Source organism: Panthera leo, chromosome C2 (genome assembly GCF_018350215.1).
Source record: "Panthera leo isolate Ple1 chromosome C2, P.leo_Ple1_pat1.1, whole genome shotgun sequence".
NCBI lineage: Eukaryota > Metazoa > Chordata > Mammalia > Carnivora > Felidae > Panthera > Panthera leo.
Window position 1 is genome coordinate 84138049 of NC_056687.1, and position 22690 is coordinate 84160738.

At 33.7% G+C, this 22690-nt stretch overlaps 1 protein-coding gene across 9 annotated transcripts in view; it reads right to left on the minus strand.

The window, feature by feature from the left end:
- The window catches only part of ATP11B (ATPase phospholipid transporting 11B (putative)), a 130292-nt gene that overhangs the window by 24161 nt on the left and 83441 nt on the right, over positions 1-22690 (minus strand). For all 9 annotated transcript variants that reach the window (XM_042902946.1, XM_042902945.1, XM_042902952.1 and 6 more), the window contains exons 20-27: positions 20952-21105; positions 19645-19747; positions 15626-15771; positions 13913-13972; positions 12225-12352; positions 11027-11165; positions 822-887; positions 172-275 (exon numbers count right to left, since the gene is read on the minus strand). In XM_042902946.1, the coding sequence (XP_042758880.1) occupies positions 172-275; positions 822-887; positions 11027-11165; positions 12225-12352; positions 13913-13972; positions 15626-15771; positions 19645-19747; positions 20952-21105 (900 nt within the window). The remainder of the gene's footprint in view (positions 1-171; positions 276-821; positions 888-11026; positions 11166-12224; positions 12353-13912; positions 13973-15625; positions 15772-19644; positions 19748-20951; positions 21106-22690) is intronic.

The following is a 22690-nucleotide window of genomic DNA, read 5'->3' on the forward strand; positions in this document are numbered from 1 at the left end:
ATTCAGTAATTGTTAATTTTGCTTCTCCCTATCAGTAAGATCAACTGAAAGAAGCAAATTTATTACCGAATAGGGTCTCAAAATTATTCTGAGCAGAATTTGTTCATAATATAACCTATCATAATAAATAGAGTTGAAGCAATATAATTAAAATATAATATAGTTACTTACCAGAGAATCCCTCCATAAAACAAAGAAAATACAAAATAGAATATAATAGATCCCCAGGTAACAAGATGGTTGATCCAGGTCCAAAAATGAGTTTCCAAAGCCATCTAAAAAAAATTTTTTTTAATCTTTAATACAAAACAATACTTACTTAAATTAAACTTCATAGATGAAATATAAGAATAAAATGTAGTAATTTTAAGTGCCTAAGGTGCCTATGGCAAGTCCCTCAGAAGATAAATATTAATGAAAGGGTCCATATGAAATTGAATAATTTCAAGTTTATAATGTTTTTCTTCTATGAGGAAGTAGCACTGAAATTTATTGAATACTTTACTCTCTACTCCATGGACTAAAACAACCTGGGTTATTTAACATTATATATAGGGAAGTGAAATTTCAGAGATGAATATTGTGAGGTTAACCTTTATTTGACCATAAAAATCAGCTGAGGCTTTCCAAAATAACAAACTTAAATGTTTTTTAATAAAAATTAAAATGAAATATTAAAATAGCAATCAGTGAAATTATTCATGACTAAAAAAAGAAGTTAAAAGGCAAACATATCAACCTACAGTTAAAAAAAAAAACAAAATTAACTTTGAATTATACAGATACAAAATGTGTCCATGTTTCTAATTTCTGCACCATACCTTGACTGTGACTGTAATAACCATGACTGTGAAAACCAAGGTGCCGAATGTCCAGTTTCCAAACATCTAAACCGAAAACAAAAAAACAAAAAACAGAACCATTACTCCATTAAGTATTAATAGGATGCTAAATCAGATATAAGGAAAAAGAAAAAAGCCACATAACTTCATTCCTTACTAAAAATCACTTGTATTATGTAGGCCAGGTACATTTGAAATCTGCGACTACATTTGTAAGGTTAAAGCAGGTTATGAAAGGTTAAAGGTTATGAAAAAAACATAAAGCATTATTATGTTTATTACCGTCATGTAAAAATGATCCTTTGGAGAACATTATCAGATTAGAAACCCAAAGATGGCTTTGAGATTGTGTGACACAGGATGTTTTTAGTTAGAATGATAGTTATTAGTGACTACTTTATTCATGTCACACAATAAAAATGATAACTCTTCAATCACAACTGTCTTCTGAAACCATTCCAACCAGAGGTTATGGCAGATCACTTGACACTGTATTCTGGACACAGCGTAGGTGAGCAGGCTCATAGGGTAATTCTATTTTTAAGTTTTTGAGGAAACTCCACATTGTTTTCCAGAGTGGCTGCACCAGTTTGCCTTCCCACTAACAGTGCAAGAGGGTTCCCGTTTCTCCACATCCGCACATCTGTTGTTTCCGGGGTTGTTAATTTTAGCCACTCTGACTGGTGTGAGGTGGTATCTCAATGGGGTTTTGATTCGTCTTTCCCTGATGATGAGCAATGTTGAACATCTTTTCATGTGTCTTTTAGCCATCTGTATGTCTTTGGAAAAGTGTCTATTTATGTCTTCTGCCCATTTCTTCATTGGATTATTTGTTTTTTGGGTGTTGAGTTTGGCAAGTTCTTTACAGTTTTTGGACACTAACTCTTTATCTGATATGTCATTTACAAATATCTTCTCCCATTCCATCAGTTGCCTTTTAGTTTTGTTGATTGTTTCCTTTGCGGTGCAGTAGCTTTTTATCTTGATGAGGTCTCAATATTTCATTTTTGCTTTTAATTCCATTGCCTTTAGAGATGCATTGAGCAAGAAATTGCTGTGGCTGAGGTCAAAGAGGTTGTTTCCTGTTTTCTCCTCTAGGGTTTTGATGGTTTCCTGTCTCACATTTAGGTCTTTCATCCATTTTGGGTTTATTTTTGTGCGGGTGTAAGAAAGGGATCTAGTATGCTAGATATGTTACCAGTATGCTACTGGTATCTAGTGGGTAGAGGCTAGGCATGCTGCTTAACATCCTACAACTCCTAGGATGAACCCCTACAATTAAAATTATCTGGCTCAAAATATCATTAGTACAGAAGGTGGGAAGCCCTGATTCTGAGGGTAGGAAGAGAAGACTGAAGAGGAACAGTCAGTAAAGAAGCCAAAGTAAGTTATAGAAGCTGAGAGAAGATAACGGCAGGTAGGAAGGCTTTGTAAATTGTGCCCAGTGGTTGAGTTCATAAGGGCTGGGAAATGCTCTTGGATTTAACAATGTAGGGGTGGCTGGTGACCATAAAGAACATGGTTTTGACAGAGTGCTGGGAGCAAAAGCCCCACAGGAGTATGTTCAAGGGAGAAGAGGAAACAGGAAGTAGAAACAGCAAAAAAAGATAGGTTCTTCAAATTTTGCTCTGAAAATACACAAAAAGTACAGCAAACGCAATCTGTAGCTCAAGGAACTGTGATTTTCATTAGAAGATGGGAAATATTAGAACATGTCTGTATGGTGACTAGTATGATCTAATAGAGGATGACAGACTGATGAGAAGGAAGGTGAAAAGATAATTGCAGGAGTAAAGTCCCAGGTTAGGCAAGAAGGGGTTTAAGAATAAACAAAAGATGAAAACTTTTTGTATTAGGTTTAACTTAACTATACAGAGATCTATAAATGAATTACCTTCCCTAATCAGTTGTTTAGTTCTCCAATACAAACTCTCTTTATTATAGATTTTAAACATTTGATCAATTGTTGGGTGATACGATAAGAAGCGAAGTATATTTTTCTTTAAAAAAATTTTTTTTAATGTTTATTTATCTTTGAGAGACAGAGTACAAGCAGCGGAGGGTCAGAGAGAGAGCGAGACACAGAATCTGAAGTAGGCTCCAGGCTCTGAGCTGTCAGCATAGACCCTGTCCTGGGGTTTGAACCCACACAGTCCGATGCAGCGCTTGAATACATGAACTGTGAGATCATGACCTGAGCTGAAGTCGGATGCTTAACTGACTGAGTCACCCAGGTGTCCTGCAAAGTGTATTTTTCTGTTCTCTTCTAATGTACACTAAATTTCATTTTCTATCAATTGCCTGGAGTATTACCAGCGCTTTAAATATTTGTCTCATGAATAAGTGAACATACAGGGAAATTCTTTTTAAAAAAAAAAATTTTTTTTTAATGTTTTATTTATTTTTGAGACAGACAGAGACAGAGCATGAATGGGGGAGGGGCAGAGAGAGAGGGAGACACAGAATCGGAAGCAGGCTCCAGGCTCTGAGCCATAAGCCCAGAGCCCGACGCAGGACTTGAACTCACGGACCGTGAGATCGTGACCTGAACTGAAGTCGGACGCTTAACCGACTGAGCCACCCAGGTGCCCCTACAGGGAAATTCTTTAATGAACTAGATAATCAAAGTTGTATTAATCATAAAATGTTTTATTCAAAGAAATCTGTATCTACTTATAGCAATTAATTGCATATGTGTTCTTGAATGACCTGACTGGTAATTACAGTGGTTAAATCATTTAAATTGAAATAAAAGATACTGTATTCACTGCGGAATACAGATACAAAATGACATATTTCTAGTCTTAACACAGAGCTCTTACCATTTGGTGGTTAGGTTTCAACAGCTGATGACATGTATAGCATGAAAGAGAAATTAATTAAGGATAGGAAATAAGGGGAGAAATCATTATAATTTCAAGAAAAAATAGTGAACAGTATAAAAAAGTTTATTTTTCTCTTTCAGAATTACAACCTGAAATTTCATCTCTTTAGTCTACCTTGAGTTGCTAATTAATCTGGCAAATGGTCCAGACCTAGAAGGTTTGATGAGGGTGTATTACTTTTTCTTCCTTAATATATTATATCTCATTAAATTTTTAATGTGGTGGAATAGTGTACAAAATGTATTTTAGAATGGTACTGTGGCTCTGATAATTCCAACATCTCCACTGGAGAAGTCTAACTAGAATTAGAATACTCTAAAAACTTTTCCCTTTTTCTCCCAATCCTATATATATTTTTGTAATTTCAGTTATTTTAGTGTTTAAAACTGGGTACAATTTCATAAGGACACAAATCATTAATGGTAGACATTTTCCTTTTAGTTCTTGCACACTTCAATAGAACAAAACCAAAACAAGCAAATTTAAAAAAACCCTTATTTGGGCCAGATCTCATTTTAAATAGTAGTTGCCTAGTTTGTCATTTTCATATCAGACCATTGAGAATGAGTGGAGTAGATATTAGTATTTGAATTCCTGAGTTAACAGGAGCTGTTTTTCTTTAATCTTCTTTCTTGTGAAGCCTTTGGCTGAAACCACCCAACAAGCAAAATGTCATGTAGGCTTATGATGGGAACTCAGCTACCTCTAAAACTCTTCTCCTGATTATTTTCCTCCCTATATCATCTCGGTTTTCCATTCTCACCATATGACTAAAATTCCCTCCTTTCTGTTTCCTTCATTGTAGTGTTTTAGTCTTCTAATGTACTCTTACCCAAGCTGACATGCCTTTGCCTTTGCATCCTACAGAAGTCCACTTTATTAGAGGTGAACTCTTCGAATCTGAATTGCTTTTCTACCTTCTTTCTTATCTATAATCTTAAGTATCATCTTCCCCATCTATGATTTTAAATAGCTTTTTCCCTGAGAAAGTTACCTTGCTGAGATCATAGGAAGACAATACAAGCTATTTCCAAAAATATTCCAAACAGCAACATTGTCAGAATAAGTGTGTTCTAAGATGAGATTACTTACTCTGCAGAGATCAAGAGAGGGGGAGATAAATTCTTCTTTTTTTAAAAAGACAGTCATTTGTTTTTAGTACCTCTTACTTTACTTAAATAAACATTCTTCATTGGTGTTTACCTCCCAATTATTTAGCTTTTCAAAAAAAAATGATTTCATAGATAGTCATGTTCTTAGAAACAGAAAGCAGAATTGATTTCCAAGGGCTGAGAAAAGGGAGAAATGGGTAGTAGTTTATAGAGTTTTGGTTTTCCAAGTTGAAAAAGTTCTGACGATTTTATTGTACAACAATATGAATATACTGAACTGTACTCTTAAAAATGTTAAGGTGGTTAAAAAAAAAAAGTATCACATTCTTTTACAAAGCAGGAAAGAATATCCAATGGGAAAAAGACTATCTCTTCAACAAATGGTGTTGGGAAAAATGGACAGCAACATGCAAAAGAAACTGGACCGCTTTCTTACACCATACACAAAAATAAATTCAAAGTGGATTAAGACCTAAATGTGAAAACTGAAACCATAAAAATCCTAGAAGAGAACACAGGCAAGAACTTCTTTGACAACAGCCTCAGGAGCTTTTTTTCTACATGTGTCTCCTGAGGCAAGGGAAAACAAATGCAAAAATAAACTACTGGGGCTGCATCAAAATAAAACTTCTGCACAATGAAGGAAACAATCAACAAAACAAAAAGGCAATCTATGGTATGGGAGAAAATATTTGCAAATGACAAAGCCAATAAACGGTCAGTATCCAAAACATATAAAGAACTTGTAAAACTCAACACCCCAAAAACAAATAATCCAATTAAAAATTGGGCAGAAGACATGGACAGACATTTCTCCAAAGAAGACATCCTGAGGGCTGACTCAAGAAAAGATGCTCACCATCACTTACCATCAGGGAAATGCAAATCAAAACTACAGTAAAGTATCACCTCACACCTATCAGAATGGCTAAAATCAACAACACAAGAAACAACAGGTGTTGGTGGGTATGTGGAGAAGAGAACACTTGGGCACTGTTGGTGGGAACGTAAACTGGTGCAGCCACCATGGAAAACAGTATGGAGGTTCCTCAAAAGGTTAAAAACAGAACCACCCTATAATCCAGCAATTTGCACTACTGGATATTTACAAAGAGTACAAAAACACTAATTCAAATGGATACATGTATCTCTATGTTTACAGCAGCATTACTTACAAAGTATGGAAGCAGCCCAAGTGTCCACTGATTGATAAATAAACAAGAGGTGGTATATATACACAATGAAATATTATTCAGCCATTAAAAGAGAATGAAATCTTGTCATTTGCAACGATACAGATGGAGCTAGAGAGTATAATGCTAAGTGAAATAAGTTAGAGAAAGACAAATACCATATGATTTCACTCATGGGGAATTTAAGAAACAAAACAAACCAGCAAAGGGAAGACAGAGAGAGAGAGAGAGAGAGAGAGAGAGAGAGAGAGAGAGAGAGAGAAAACCCAGAAATAGACTCTTAATTACAGAGAACAAAGTGATGATTACCAGAGGGGAGGTGGGTGGAAGGATGGGTTAAATAGGTGATGAAGATTAAGGAATACACTTGTGATGAGCACTGGGTGACATAAGGAATTGAATCACTGTACGGCACACCTGAAACTAATAGAACACTGTATGTCAACTAACTGGAATTAAAATAAAGACTTTCTAAAAAGTATCAAATTATCTATTTTTAAATATGTGCAGTTTACTGTATATCAAATACAACTCAAGGTGTTTTTAAAAAATGATTTAGTGGAAATCAGTTTTCATTATTTTTGGAGGACTTAAAAATTTTTTTAATTCATTTTTTTATATTTCTAAGTAACCTGTACACCCAACGTGAGGCTCAGACTCACAACACTGAGATCCAGAGTTGCATGCTCTACTGACTAATAAGCCAGCCAGGTTCCCCTGGAGGGCTTAAAAAAATTTTAAGTTATATTAAGATCTGACTGACTTATTTCGCTTAGCATTGTAATTTCACTCATACATGTAATTTAAGAAAGAAAACAAACAAGCAAAGGGAAAAAGAGAGGGAGACAAATTAAGAAATGGATGCTTAACTATAGAGAACAAACTGATGATTACCAGAAGAGAGGGGAGTGGGGAGATGGGCTGAACAGATGATGGGGATTAAGGAGGGCACTTGTTGTGACGAGTACTGGGTGATGTATGGAATTGGTGAATCACTATATTGTACACTAGAAACTAATATAACACTGCATGTTAACTAACTGGAATCAAAACAAAATCTTAAAAAAATAAAACTAAAGTTTTTGTCAAACATAAAGTTACATCAAGATCTCTAACAAATATTCTATAACCATTTTAACTTTTGTCAAAACTCTTTAAACATAAAAGAAATGGTGATTGTGCTTTTCCATGAAGCATGACTTTAAAGTTTTATGTTAAGCTCATTTTTAGCTTTGAAAATAAAATGAAAAGATTACCCATGCAATATAGCCACCAAATTACTGATCTGTGACTTCTGGACAAATGTTTGTGATGATACCACTGCACTGTAAGATAAGCTCCAGGTTGTACAAGCACTAGGAGTATCTTAAGCCTGCATAAGGCTAGGCAAATTTTACATGAATTTAATTCTTCTACTATTTTGGAGAAAAATAATTAAAAATTCATCACTATGTCATTTTTAAATGGTGCTGTGAAGGTAAAGATCTGCCCATAGGAAAGCAGTTTTTAGACACACACACACACACACACAACACACACACACACACAAGCATTCAGCCATGTTATATACATTACTCTTTCCAAATCTCACAGAAAATTTTATCAGGGTTCTTGTATTTTACTTAAGAAAGGAAGTCCTGTTAAAAAGATCGGAGAATATATGAAAAATGAGTAATTCTTTCCTAAGTTAAAGAGAAATTAAGAATGAGTGAATACTTCAAAAATATTTGTTGAAAATTCATACTTATAATATTCATGATACTGCTAGACCCTTATACAAAAAAATGGGAGTGGAATCTTAACTTCTCCTGAACTGTCCTGCTCTACCTGGACCCTAAACTATTTCAACTCTTTCTCCTGCTCCTCTCTCAGGGTCACTGATTTGCATCAACTTCATCCTTATCTCCAGCTATTCCTCTTCCCAGTACTTCCCCCTAATAATGTTTTCTACTTCAGGCTTTCAACTGTTGGTAGATTTGTTGGGCACACAGGAATAACTAACTGGAAAACAGAAACCATTCAACATATCCAGTGTTGAACAATGGGACATGAGCTAGATGTCTAAAAAGATTTTCAGCATAGGAAGATGTAAGAGAGGGCTGGAGCAAAAGGACAGAGGTCTGTGGGCTTAACCCTAAGGAACAGATGGTTCTAAGACTTTGGGAAAAAAGAGACAAGAGATGAAATATAACAATGGCTTGGAACTAAAATGAGCACATTCTGAGAGAGTCAGCAAGGACAATTTAACATACACATTTAAAGAGGAAAGAGATTCCAGGAGAAGTTGATCAGATGGGATTGGGAAGGCAGGGTCTTCAAAATACTTATTGGATGGTAAAAATAACAACTAACTCTGCCAAGACTGATTGAGTACTTGTACATGCCTAATGCTCTTTATATGCCTAATGCTCTTTATATATAATAATCCTCACTGCAAACCTAGAAGGTAGGGATTCTGCTCCTATATATAATTTTGTGGGTGAGGAAACTGAGTCTTAGAGAGGTTAACTAACTCATCCCAAATCACTCAAATGGTAACTTCAGGTGTCAGGTTGTGGAGTCATTTCACCTGATCCCAGTGTGTGCTTCTTTCCCACTATACCTAGTATTGGTGGCAGGGAGTAGTAGATTAGTTTCTAATGGTATATATCTGAGTGATAGAACAATTAGGCTAAAAGGGGAAAGAAGTTAATGATTTACAAATTGAGTTACCAAAAAAAGGGAAACCAACAATTCATACATGGTAATGAAAAAAATCTTCATTAAGATTTTATCTTTGTATACAGCATGCTTAAAATTTAATTTTAAAAGAGTCACTAAACATAAGAAACAAATTTAAATTATCAAGGGAATACTTAAATTCTGACATATAATAAAATACTATGTAGCCATGAAAAAATATTTTTGAAGCATTTTTAATAACATGGAAAGTCACTTAGGCTATAATAAGGGGAGAACTATAATAAAGCTATCATTGGGGCGCCTGGGTGGCTTGGTCGGTTAAGCGTCCGACTTTGGCTCAGGTCATGATCTCACGGTCCGTGAGTTCGAGCCCCACGTCGGGCTCTGTGCTGACAGCTCAGAGCCTGGAGCCTGTTTCAGATTCTGTTGTCTCCCTCTCTCTCTGCCCCTCCCCTGTTCATGCTCTGTCTCTCTCTGTCTCAAAAATAAATAAACGTTAAAAAAAAAAAATTAAAAAAAAAGCTATCACTGAGACATAGGGGGATATAAATTATGAGGTTAATGGAAAATAGCAAAAAAATAAAAAAGAATGGGTGAAAACATGTTAAAATCATAGAAGTAATTATACTTAGGTAAAAGGACAACAGGTGATTTTTTTTTTTTTTAAAGATTAAAACAATTATTTTAGTAACCTCTACACCTACTGTGGGGCTCAAACTTACAACCCCAAGATCAAGACTAGCACACCCTCTGACAGACTCAGCCAGGGGCCCTGGTGATTTATTTTCTTTCTATTTTTTCCTATGTATTTCAAATTTAATGGACACATACAACTTTTAAAATAGGAACAAAGTACTAACCAGCAACAAAAAAATTAATTTCCTTTCATGGATGACATGTTCCTTCTACTTTTCAAAACTTCTGTCCAGTTTTCACCCTAATATTTCAGGTAGCAATGGGCATACTATCTGTAAGTTTGATGGTCCTTGCACAGGTGGCACTATTGTGCACAAAGGCACTGGGCTAATAACTTGTTTCTCAAAGGAACTTAGGATCATGGCTAAGCACACAGGCTTTGAAGTCACAGAGATCTGAGTCTGAATTCTGTTCTTGTAATTTATTTATGGTGTGACCTGAGGCAAATTTCTTAACCTCTCCAAGGTTAATTTTCTAATATGCAAAAAGTAATGATATTTTCCTCACAGAGTTATTATAATTTAATAAGCTACCACACACAGTTGGCACAAAGAAATAACTCAATAAAAGGTAGTATTTGGGAAGTGCCGTAATCTTTATACTGTACAAGATCATATTTTTGTCCAAATCAGGCTAAACATGTCCTCAAAAGTGAATGCATGTATGTTCCTGCACTACATCTTAAAGGAATGGCTAAAAAAAACCTCTGTACAATTGAAATCCATTTCCTTCATTGCACTTGGATATTTTATTTGCTTATTTTTTGTATCTCACACGACTCTATGCTCCATGACCAAGCATGTTTAGTTAATCTCACGTATCACATATCCAGAACCTAGTATAGTACACAGTATGCTTGGTCCTTAATAAATATTTGCCAAACAGATAAAACTTCATATTCTCCCAATTGCGAATCTTGTATCTCTGTGTCTCAAAATATATTCTTCAATGCTTAAGTACTGCCAGTGGGAAAGGGAAACTAAAGGCGACAAGCATTTCCAATTTACCACAGTACCACTGCTGTCACTTCCTTTCCTCGTAACTCATTTAGCTAAGCCTAGAAAGAGAGGCCTAATTCAGCCAGAAGTCAAATAAGCTCTCCGATCAGGACACAGTAACAATGGCCACTTCCTAAGCATACCAAAAAAAAAAAAAAAAAAAAAAAAAAAGAAAGAAAAATTCACATGATTAAAAGCAAAAAACTAAACACCAAGTCCTCATTTCTCATATGAAAAATGCAGGTCACAGTATCTCTCCAATAGGATTATCGTGACAATTAATGGAGATGGAACATGTAAAACTCTTAGCAAAATAGTAAGCACTAAATAGACAGCAATTATTATTAAGACACAATCCTAAAGCAAACAGCATGCAAGGATATATCCCCTCGTGTGAATTAATTTAATAGCAAAACTGCCTAGTAACTTGAGTTTCATATTAAGACTATACTGTAATGCTTTTAACTTTTGAAATCTTTATACAATTGCATTTTAACTTAATACCTACAATTTTATAATTTGAATTGAATTTTACTTTTATTTTTTATGAGAGAAAGTTATGAGATCAGACTAAATGAAATTATTAACAAATATTCTTTAAAAAATGATATATTTTACCTGGCCATTTCCAAGCAGAGATATATCTTTTCCAATTAGAAAATAGGATCCAAAAAAGAAAATAAAGGCATGACTGAAACCCAGGATGGTCCAATAAAGAAATGTTTTAATGCTTAGTTGACGGTTTTTACTAATGTCTCTGTATATTAAAAAAAAAAAAAAAAGAGAGAAAAAGGAACATGGTAGGATTCATGTTTATTATTTCCATACTAAATTATTGTTACAAATTCACAATGAAAAAACAAGAAGGATATTTAATTTAAAATTGCTTAAAAATATTAGCAGAAAGTATACACCTGAATTTACAAATCACTGTTTATAATACACATCTGTGTAGCAGCTTATAGTTCATGTAATATATTTAAAAACATTTTCTCATTTAGAAAAAAAACATGATATAGGCATAATAATTCAGCTTAATTGTTAAAAGTTGATCTATCTGCAGTATATTCTGTTGTGAACAGTCACTCTGCTATGACTATCTGTTTTTAGTGGAGTCATTTGAGTTTGGTTCAGCATTGAGGCTCCTAATCGATTTCATATCCACCAAAGGCTGGAAGGAAGAGCAGTTTGTGGTAATCTTAGGTCAAGCCCAGTCCTAGATATCCTGGGAAATCAAAGTGAGTCATTGCCATTTCTGGATGACTGAATACCTCTGTAAGAGTGGACATCAGGTTAACTTGGGAACCATAAACTGGTCTTCAGGAATAGTTCCACATCTCTGTGATTACTTACTTGGTTCTGGGGAAGCAGGGATAACCCAGAAGATCTGGAATAGGAATTAATGTCCTCAACCCTGAATTTTGCATTGATTATGACTTATTAATTTGTCAACGCTAGAAAATAAACTAATTTTTTAGAAACTCTGGAGACAACCAATTACTAAATAACTTCTTTTGTGCACATAAAATGGAGTATTACTGGTTTGCAACAGTAAATGCAAATTAAACAACTGCCCAATGCATTCCTAGTACAAAAGTGTTCATTTCTAAAAACACTGGAAAAGTTATTAAATTTTTCTTTGATATCCAATAACTATAAACCATAAACTAAAATACTTCCTTAGTAAAATATTAATCACCGAGATACTGCCTAATATATTTGCTTATTTATAGGATGCTTTCAAAAATTGGTAACTACGTAACACACTTTTTATACTCAGAACTGTTATGGACATTTAATACCGGAAAATACTTACCGATAGAGGGTAGGCTTGCTCTGTAATACGTGAGGGTCTATATGCTGTTCCAACAGACTATATATCAGTATAGGTAGGGAAGTAAAACAAATATTGTATAAAGTCAGGTACACGCTGTCATACAGTGTCTAGAAAGAGAAATTGGTGAGAATTTTGAGATTCTAAACTGTGTATTAGTTATGCATATGATCACAAAGAAGCCTACTGGAAATAAGCATAAAAATTATATAGCTTTCTCAATTTACACAAAAATCCAATTTAGTAATTCCAATTTGTTTCTTACATAGACACAAACACATAATATTCCTAGATTTATATTCTTTGTGGGAATTGGAACACTTTGTTATGTCAAGTGATCTGGAATTACAGTGAATTGGAGCTACACTTCAAGATTCTCCACAATTTGGTCATTGAGATGTCGTTTTTACACAATTCTCCTGCATGCATCTTAGGCTTTTTACTATTCCTTTGGTAGGGAAAACATACAGTTTTGCTTTTATGACTCTGTCTTCCCATCTAAGTCCTACATTTCCTTTAAGGTATGATCCATGAAACTTTAAACATTGGCTCAAGTTCTTGATGATCAAACGTCCTCTTCTAAACAGCTGTCTGTGCTACTATTGGTACTAAATGCCTCGCACTTTGCGTACACTTCATTTATTGTTTTTATTGTTATTAATACTGTCTCAAATTATACTGTAAATTCCCTGAAAACCTAATCAAAATAGATTAGGTCTACTTATAGACCTAGCATTCTCTAATTCATTCAAGTAAGCAAACATTATTACTGGCAATCAATGACCAAGCAGATACTTGAAATTTAGAGCCACAGGTTGTAAATGGAAGCAAAAACAGGATTAAGGATAGAGACAGCTAAAGAAAAACCTAAGATAATCAGGCTCTTATTATTTCAATAAATTAGAACAAATATCTTAATTAGAGATGTATAATGTGGTATGTAAAAAGGGTGCTCAATTAGTCAAAAGCAGTAGATCCTAGTATGGTTTAGTTATTAACTTCGTAGCTATGTGATCATGGCAAGTTACTTAATTTCTGTGGATTTCAATTTCATTTTCCATAGAATAAAACAGAGTAGATGGCAAATATGTGACGTGTGTACAACCAAAGACCCACATGTGCTCATTATAGCTACTACTACCTGATTACAGGGTTTCTCTCTGAGCCTGTAGCTTCAGAACACTTTTCAAACTAGCATTCCTGGTGGCTCTACCAGTTATTTACAGTTCATTACTGAGATAAAGTCTATATATCATTCCTGGACTCAATCACTAAACTTCCTTCCCCATCCAAAAAAACTCTGTGAGTCAAAAAATAAATAATGAGGTAATCCCCCAATAGTTACTCTAACATGGCTTAATATAGAGCTTACAGAAATATTACATGTAAGTTGAAAAAGTTACCAAAATTCTCTCATAAGCTGTTAAGAGTTAATACTTATTTTTTAGAAAACATCTAGAATTAAAATATATTTTGGTATTAACATTCACTTCAAACTGAAAATCAGAATAAATATTATCAATTTTATACTGATCAAATACACTAATTAGGGAATTTTTGTCTATTTATTTGTAGGACTAGGAAAAATGTAAAAAGTCCCTCCAACTATCAAAAACTGAATACACACACCTTATTCTAAAAGGATAAATCAAAAGCTTCTATTTACTTACTTGTTGAGAAAACAAACAGTAGAACTGATATAAAAATTGGGGTGTGATAAAGCACACATTCTGAAAAACAAGATTAAACGGAAATAATTAAAATATTTGGGTCTAAAAGGGAAATAATTTCTAAGAATGGTTATTAAAGAGTCCAGAACACAATTTCTGATATGGTAAGTAGAAGATCTACTCATAGGAACTTGTTCCCTTATTTAAAATTTCTAAAAGAATTCTAAGCAGTACTTCAAATGTCAGAATGAAAATCCCTTGGGCTCTTATTGCTAAACAATGCCATAATTTTGAATTTACAGCCTTCCAGCTATTATTCCATACTTTTCATATATAATACAATAAGTACAGTTTATTTAAACTATAGGGTTATGGGCACCTTGGTGGCTCAGTCAGTTAAGCATGCGACTCTTGATTTCGTCCCAGGTCATGATCTCAACGGTTTGGGAGTTCCAACCCCATATCAGGCTCTGTGCTGACAGCACGGAGCCTGCTTCGGATTCTCTCTCCCTCTCTCTCTCTGCCCCTTCCCTGCTCACACACTCTCTCTCAAAAATAAATAAAATAAACATTTAAACCTTAGGGCTTAATAGCTTTTAAATAAAAATATTTAAAATAATAAATGGAATTATGGAAACATCTTTCCATTTCAATATACAGTATAAAACCTTGGATTGTGAGTAACTTGGTCTGTGAGTGTTCTGCAAGATGAGCAAACATTTCTAATAAATTCTAACTTGATAAATGAGCAATGTCTTGCAATATGAGTAGTATGCGATACTGAATGTCATATGATCACAACTCTGCCAATGGTTTTTGAAATTTGCTTTGATAAAGTGCGCTGGATTACAAGCCTGTTTCTGGAATGAATTATGCTCACAAACCAAGGTTTTATTGCACTTATATCATAGCAAAAGTTATGATAAGATAGAAAAGCTATAATAAGGTGGCCATCATTTATTAGCAATATGCAATCTACCTGTGTTCTTTCATTGGCTTATAGATATTATTTATAGAATATATGCAATATAGAACACTATATATTGTATTAAATATCTTGGTATTCAGGAGCTCCTAACATGGGTTCCCTTGAAGTATACCTTCCCAAAAAGGGTTAAGAGAGAGAATGGTATTTCAACATAATTAGTTTCCTTGTAATCCTAAAATGTATCTTATTTTATACATATAAAACCCCTCTAATGAGTAGTTTATACATCTTACTAGACTACCAAAAGGTCATTCTTGGCACAAAAAGGATGAAGAACCTCTGCTTGAAACCACTGTACTGGACCTAAATTAAAACTTATTACTGGCTCAGGAAAAAATAACATGAAAGAAATCAAATTAAGTATGTTTTAATTTGCATAGAATAAAATTATCAATTTTAAGTGTGAATTTTGATGCTAACAAATTTATGCACCCAAGTAACCACCACCACAATCAAATTAGAGAGCTTTTTCTATCATGCAAAGTTCTCTTATATCCCTTTCCAGTCAGTGCTATCACCTGCACCCCTGGCCTCAGGCAACCGCTGATTTTCTTTCTGTAGTACACATTAGATTTATGACAAAATAATCAAAGTATATCCCATAAACTGTTATTTTTACTTATAGAAACAATTTTTAAGAATAATTTGAATGGCAATCACATACCTTAAATTAAAACCTCAAATTACTGTCAGTAAATGGTTATATATATCTCCATGAAACTCACCTTATAAAAAAAATACTGTACAAGGGTAGCTATTCTAATATAATAAAAATGACCATGAACAAAAAGCAATTTGGAGAGGAATTTAAATCTAGCTATTGCATAGTCACTGTTTCTTGCAGCTTGTCTTCCTTCTTTACCCATGATTCCTGTAATAAAGAAGACAAAAAGGCAAGTTCATTGATAACTGAGAAGTGTGATTTTGATAATTTAACTACAAATATCTTAATTATCTATAGCAGTTGAACCTGGGCTTGGGAGCACTATTTCCCAATATAGAGTGGATAGAAGATTCCCAAAAGGTTGCTCCACTTAAATCAAATACATAATTAAAACAAATCTACAATACATACCAGGTATGTAACATCAAGTGTCAAAGACTCAAAATATAATAAAATACAATGAATATAAAAATAATGTTGAAAGTTAAGGATCTAATAAGAACATCAAGTTTTACACTAATAGACACAAAGTACTAGTTAACAGATTTCTAATGGAGAAAGTGCTATAAAACAGCTTTAACTTTGTTAATTTCCAATGAACATAAAAAAAATCCAAATTGAATGATTAGAACCTAGCAAAAATGAGCATTAAGTTTAATGGTTTTAAAACTTTCGCACATAAGTCAAACAAAATGTGCTCTTTACTTATTGATTGAATTTGATTATTTAAAATGGAAGCCCTGATTTTATTACTGGATTCAAATGGCATGAAATATTTCAATAAATATAACTAACAAACATTACACAGAGCAAATGAAGACTTAAAAAAGTTGTACGCATTGAGGGCATCTGGTAGGCTCAGTGAGTAAGCATCAGACCCCTGATTTTGGCTCAGGTCATAATCTCACAGTTCCTGGAATCAAGCCCCTTGTCAGGCTCCATGCTGGTAGCACAGAGCCTGCTTGGGATTCTTTCTTTCCCTTTCTCTCTGCCCCTTCCCCACATACACGCTGTCTTTCTCTCTCTCTCAAAATAAACTTAAAAAAAAAACAAAAAACTGTATGCACTGTTTGCTGAAAATTCTTGCAAAGGTAATTAATAGTGAGAAAAGCTAGCACACTCACAACTTCTTACCTTTCTACGACTGCATCTAGATAAAAGTTACGCATGAAATAGCAATTCACCAGATTATCTATGTGCACATTTTGAACAAATGCCAAGTATATAAATATTTTAAATGTTTAATGTGACAATCTTGCTCCCTTTGTTAATTTATCTAATCTAGGCTGGATAAAATGTGCTTTTTAAAATAAGTGTCCACAATATCACTTGAAATCAGTACATAATTTTATCTGATAAATATGAGTACATTTTTAAGGTTACAGTAATCCTTTAGGTTTCAAAAGAGTTCTTGCCAAGTTTGTTTTTTCAATCTGGAAACAGCTTTGAAAAATCATTTTTCAAAATTATAATTTTTTATTTTTGTAATAAAAAAAATTTCCAAAATGGCTAGGTATAGATCATCACTTACATTTATAACATCTAGAGAAGACCACTATTTTTGGTCTATATCCTTTAAGAATTTTTCCTTCTGCATTTTTTGTGTGTATTTAATATATACACAAACAAATGTACAAAACGAGATTATTTGTTTTATAATCTGTTATTGTCACTTAATACATTATGGACATTGTTTTTATAACATCTAACTATGTTAACTATTCATTTGTTAAAAATGTTTTTAATTTATTTTGAGAGAGAGAGTTTGTGTGTGTGTGGGTGAAGGGCAGAGAGAAAACCAAGCAGGCTCCACACAGTGTGGAGCCCCACGTGGGGCTTGATCTCAAGAACCTCAAGATCATGACCTGAACTGAAATCAAGAGTTGGACGCTTAACCAACTGAGCCACCCAGGCGTCCCTTTATTCATTTTCTTAAAAGAAATTCCTAGATGCATAACTGCTAGGTCAATAGGTACACATTTAAAATTCTATTATACATAATAATGCAGGGTATACAAATTTACACTCCCCCTAATACTGTACATGAGGATTTGCTAATTCTAACCTTTGCCAATTCCAAGTTTTACCCAACTTTGTAATTTTGCCAATCTGATAGGTAATTTTAACTGATAGGTAATTACTAATAGGTAATTTTTTTTTTGAGTGAGCTGAACACTTTTTTTCATGCATTTAATACTCATCTTAATTAAAAAAAAATGTTTATTTTATTTTGAGAGAGAGAGAGCACGTGTGCATGAGAGTTGGGGAAGGAGAGAAAGAAAGAGAGAGAGAGAGAGAGAGAGAGAGAGAGAGAAGGAGAGAGAGAGAAATCAAATCCCAAGCAGGCTCTGCACTGTTAGCACAAGGTCTGATGCAAGTCTAGATCCCACAAACCATGGGATCATAACCTGAGTCGAAATCAAGAGTCAGAAGCTTAACTGACTGAGCTACCCAGGCACCCATGCAAATGTTCTTTATTAGTTTCATGTTTAAAATTTGAATTTGGGTATATTTACTTCTGCCAGACATACTGATCATTCCCTTTACAATGCCTTTCTTTCTTTCTTTTCTTTCTTTCTTTCTTTCTTTCTTTCTTTCTTTCTTTCTCTTTTGTTCTTTCTTTCTTTCTTTTTCTTTCTTTCCTAAAAATTAGATCCTTCCATACCTCAAATTACAAGATTATTCATTAAATTTTTTTCTTCCATTCCTTTTTGTGGTCTTTAAAATTTTTAAAATATATAATCATTCTGGTATTTGTTTGGCTCTAAGCAACAGAGACCCAACTTTTTTTTCCTCCCAAATAACCAAATCAGTTATATTAGTATTTTTTTTATCAAATAACTTGTTTCCCTACTTATTTGAAACATCTCCTTTTTTTAAAAACTAAATTTCCAGATGTTTCCATGTATCCTACTCACTGGACTTTCTGTTATACTAGAATCAAATTGTTGTAACTACTGTAGCTTTTTATGCCTTTAATAGGAAGGTATAGGAAGTTATCATCAAATTGTTATGGAAATTTATGGTAAACAACAGTACACAAACTAGAAAGAAAATTAAGTTTCAAAATGAAAAGTGAAGAATTGATTTGAGAGCTACACTGGAAATATTAGACCTGAGAACTACCTATCACAGGACATTACAGAGGTTATTCCAGAAGAGGAATTAGCCTTTTTTCTAATTCTAAAATTTTATCCTTCATTAAAAAAACCTCCATACTTTTCTCCTTTGCTTCTGTATTTGCATAACAAAGTTATTTAGGAAGGCAGCTCAGAATATGGTTTAAACAGTAAATGACTGATAATTTAAATATAATAAAATGGTATTAGTCTAAATAAAACAAAAATTTTAGGCAAAAATAGAAAAGAAATTAGAACAAAGTTTATTAAGTTAGAAAATTATTTGAGGGGTGCCTAGGTGGCTCAGTCAGTTAAGGGTCCAACTTTGGCTCAGGTCATGATCTCACAGTTTGTGAATCTGAGCCCCACATGGGCCTCTCTGCTGTCAGTGCGGAGCCTGCTTTGGATCCTGTCTCCCTCTCTCTGTCCCTCCCTCACTCCTCCTCTCTCTCAAAAATAAACAAACATTTAAATAAAAAGGAAAACTACTTGAATATATATATTATAATGGTTTGATATAATTTATTATTTCTAAAATTGTCATTAGAACGAGTTACAGAATCTTTAGACTGAAAAAGACAGGAAATAATAACAACACTCTAAAAGAATTGCAACCATGAGGGCAACTACATAAATTACAAATTTAGAGTTTAAAAATTATAGAAAAATGTGAGAAAGTACTTTAAAAGGTACAACACGGCAAAATAAAGCTACTTTATTATGAAGGAGAACTGGCAGAGATAAAATTCACCAACATGGTATTTATGTCCTTGAAACTTTGGAATTAAAATATCCTAAATATTGGGCTTAATTATAATGGGCTTCTTCTGATGCAGATACAGTGATATATTACCACATTGCATTCATATATTTGATACTGCATTTTAGCCTACAAAAGGAAAATTCAAAATCACCAAATAATTATACCAATTTTAAAAATTCAGGAAAAAAAATCAATCACCTATGCCAACATGTGCTTCTTGTATCATGCTTACATCATTAGCACCATCACCAACAGCCAATGTTATAGGTTTCTCAGGTGAGATTTTTATCAGTCTTATTACCTGAAAGACATATAACTAATTAGTTATTATAAAATTTCAATTTTCTTGTATTTATATAGTCATTTATCTGAAATGACTGTTACAAGAACAGTTGAATAATGAAAAAAGTCAATTTTGTATTAGACAGTAATTTTCAATGGAGTTCATTTTTTGAGGAGATGTTAGGAATGTTTTTTAGAAATTACATAGCAAAAGAGAATATTATCTTTGGATTTTTTGATGGGAAGCAAGTCTCTTTTAAATACAGCTTAAAAGTGTAAAAAACTTAATTGTGTTAAAAAATAATTACACTTAATTGAACTTTGTCAGGCAAAATTTTCTCTTTCTCAAGTAACTATTCTTTTTATTTGATAGAGGGAAGGTAATTATTTTCTCTTGTCATAAAATTTAAGAAATTTAAAAAAGCAATCAAGATTAAATTCAATAAAATTAAAAGAAAGGTTTCTTTGGAATTCTTGAACACACATTTATAAAGAACCTAGGCATTAGCTCTATTTGGTCTCCAACTGTAGTCTCCACAGACTGGGTACGTGAATTACAATAATATAGGCATTTTAATAAAATTCCATGAAGTAAAACAATGCTGGATGTCATTAGACCCATATGAGAAACAATCAGTGTGTAGGTGTGCATTTCAAAAGAAATTTGTGAAAGATATAGTATAAGACCCAAATTTTAAATCAAGTTATAAAAAATACTTGTATAGCCTTTCATTTGTTAGCTAACATTTTAATATTTTGGGTATATAGCTTCAAATCATAAGATAATTGGCTTTTAAACTTTTCACTAAAGTTTTATCACTTAATAGCCACTTTGAACAGAAAATTATCACTTTGGGAGAGTGCAAAAATAAGCCGTGCTCCACAGAACAACCTGAAGTTGCAGAAGAACAGAAGTCTTCCAGACCTCCTCGCCAGTTAAGTAACTAACTTATGAAACTGTAGTTATCAAAGTTCAGTTTGTGTCTCAGCAAAATCACAAACTGCCACCCATAGAAGACTTTGTAGGTCATTATGAATAGCTGAAACTAATATTCATTTTGAAAATTTCAAAGGTCTAACGTACATGGTTAAAATTCATAATGTGAGAAGTGACTAAGAGTCATATGCTGCATACTACCAAATAGGACTAGATAAGGCATTAACCTTAAAGAGTACTTTTAGATCTCAGTATCTTTATGGAACGCTTTATAATACAAACATACCTTTGCTTTTTGCAGTGGTGCCATACGACAGCACAGTACAGCTGAACAATTTCTGCAAACTTCCATAAATAGTTTTTCATGCTCCCTGAGTGCAAGAGACAGGCTAGTCCCATCTACCACCAGCCCATGCTGAATCACATGATCCTCTTTAATTCTACGAGAAAATAATTATATTCTCTGTAAAATACTTTGAAACCATATTATTTATATACATCTAGTAAACAAAAAATTCTTACGAAAAGATGGACCATTTACCCGCAGACTTTATTGTTACAAAACTGATATGTCAGGGAAGAAATGGAGTTATATTACCTGAAAGCTGAGATTAAGCAAAACTGAGAGTGACTGATATGATGAATAAAACATATGATATTCAATTTTACAATGACCTGATAGAGTATATTTTCTAAAATGGGAATTATAAAGCATATAATTCTTAGGATATTTTCCTGAAGTGTAGAAAAATCTTACAAAAATATACAATTATTAGTTATACATTTAGGAAGTCCTAATTTAAAAAAGTAAATGAAATCAACAATGTTCAGGAAAATTCATGAGATAGATTTACCATGTGAGCAAGAAGGAATAAAGGAATCATAACTGTCTTTTGATATTAACCCCTACATTGGATTCTATGTAATGCCAGATAGTACTATGGTGGAACATGGATAGCATCGCCCTGTGAGCGTATGTTGTATGAGCACATCTCCATCCCCTCATGTAATTATCATCTTTTTGTTTTTTTGTTTTAAAAAAATTTTTTTTAACGTTTATTTATTTTTGAGACAGAGAGAGACAGAGCATGAACGGGGGAGGGTCAGAGAGAGGGAGACACAGAATCTGAAACAGGCTCCAGGCTCCGAGCTGTCAGCACAGAGCCCGACGCGGGCTCGAACTCACAGACAGCGAGATCATGACCTGAGCCGAAGTCGGCCGCTTAACCGACTGAGCCACCCAGGCGCCCCTAATTATCATCTTTTTGTGTGGTGACAAATTTAAGATCTACTCTCTTAACAATTCTTAAGTATATAATACAGTACTGTTAATTATAGTCACCATGCCTTATATTAGAATTCCAGAACTCATTCATCTTATATGTAAGGTAGAAGTTTGTACCCTTTGACCATCATCTCCCCATTTTCCCTACACCCTAGCTTTGGAAACCACCATTCTACTCTGTTTCTATGAGTTCACCTTTTTTAGATTCCATTTGTATTTGTCTGTCTCTGCCTGACTTATTTCACTTAGCATACTGCTCTCAAGGTCCATCCATGTTGTCACAAAAATATTTCTTTCTTTTTTATAGCTGAATAATATTCCTGTGTGTGTATTTACATGAGTTTATATAGACACACATTTTCTTTATCCATTCATCCGACAACAGACATTAGGTTGTTTCCATTCTTGGCTATTGTGAATAATGCTGCAATGAACATGCATTCATGGGGGGGGTGCAAATTTCAGATAGTGACTGCATTTTCCTTGAATATATCCAGAAGTGGGATTGCTGGATCACACAGTAGTTCTATTTTTAGTTTTTGAGGAACCTCCATATTGTTTTCCACAGTAACTGAACCCTTCATTTTTACCTTTTTTTTTTTAGTTCATTTATTTTGAGAGAGAGTGGGCACACACGTGAAAATGGGGGAGGGGCAGAGAGAAAATCCCAAGCAGGCTCCTATCAGTGCAGACACTATCACAAGGGACACGGGGCTAGAGCTCACTAACTGTGATATCAT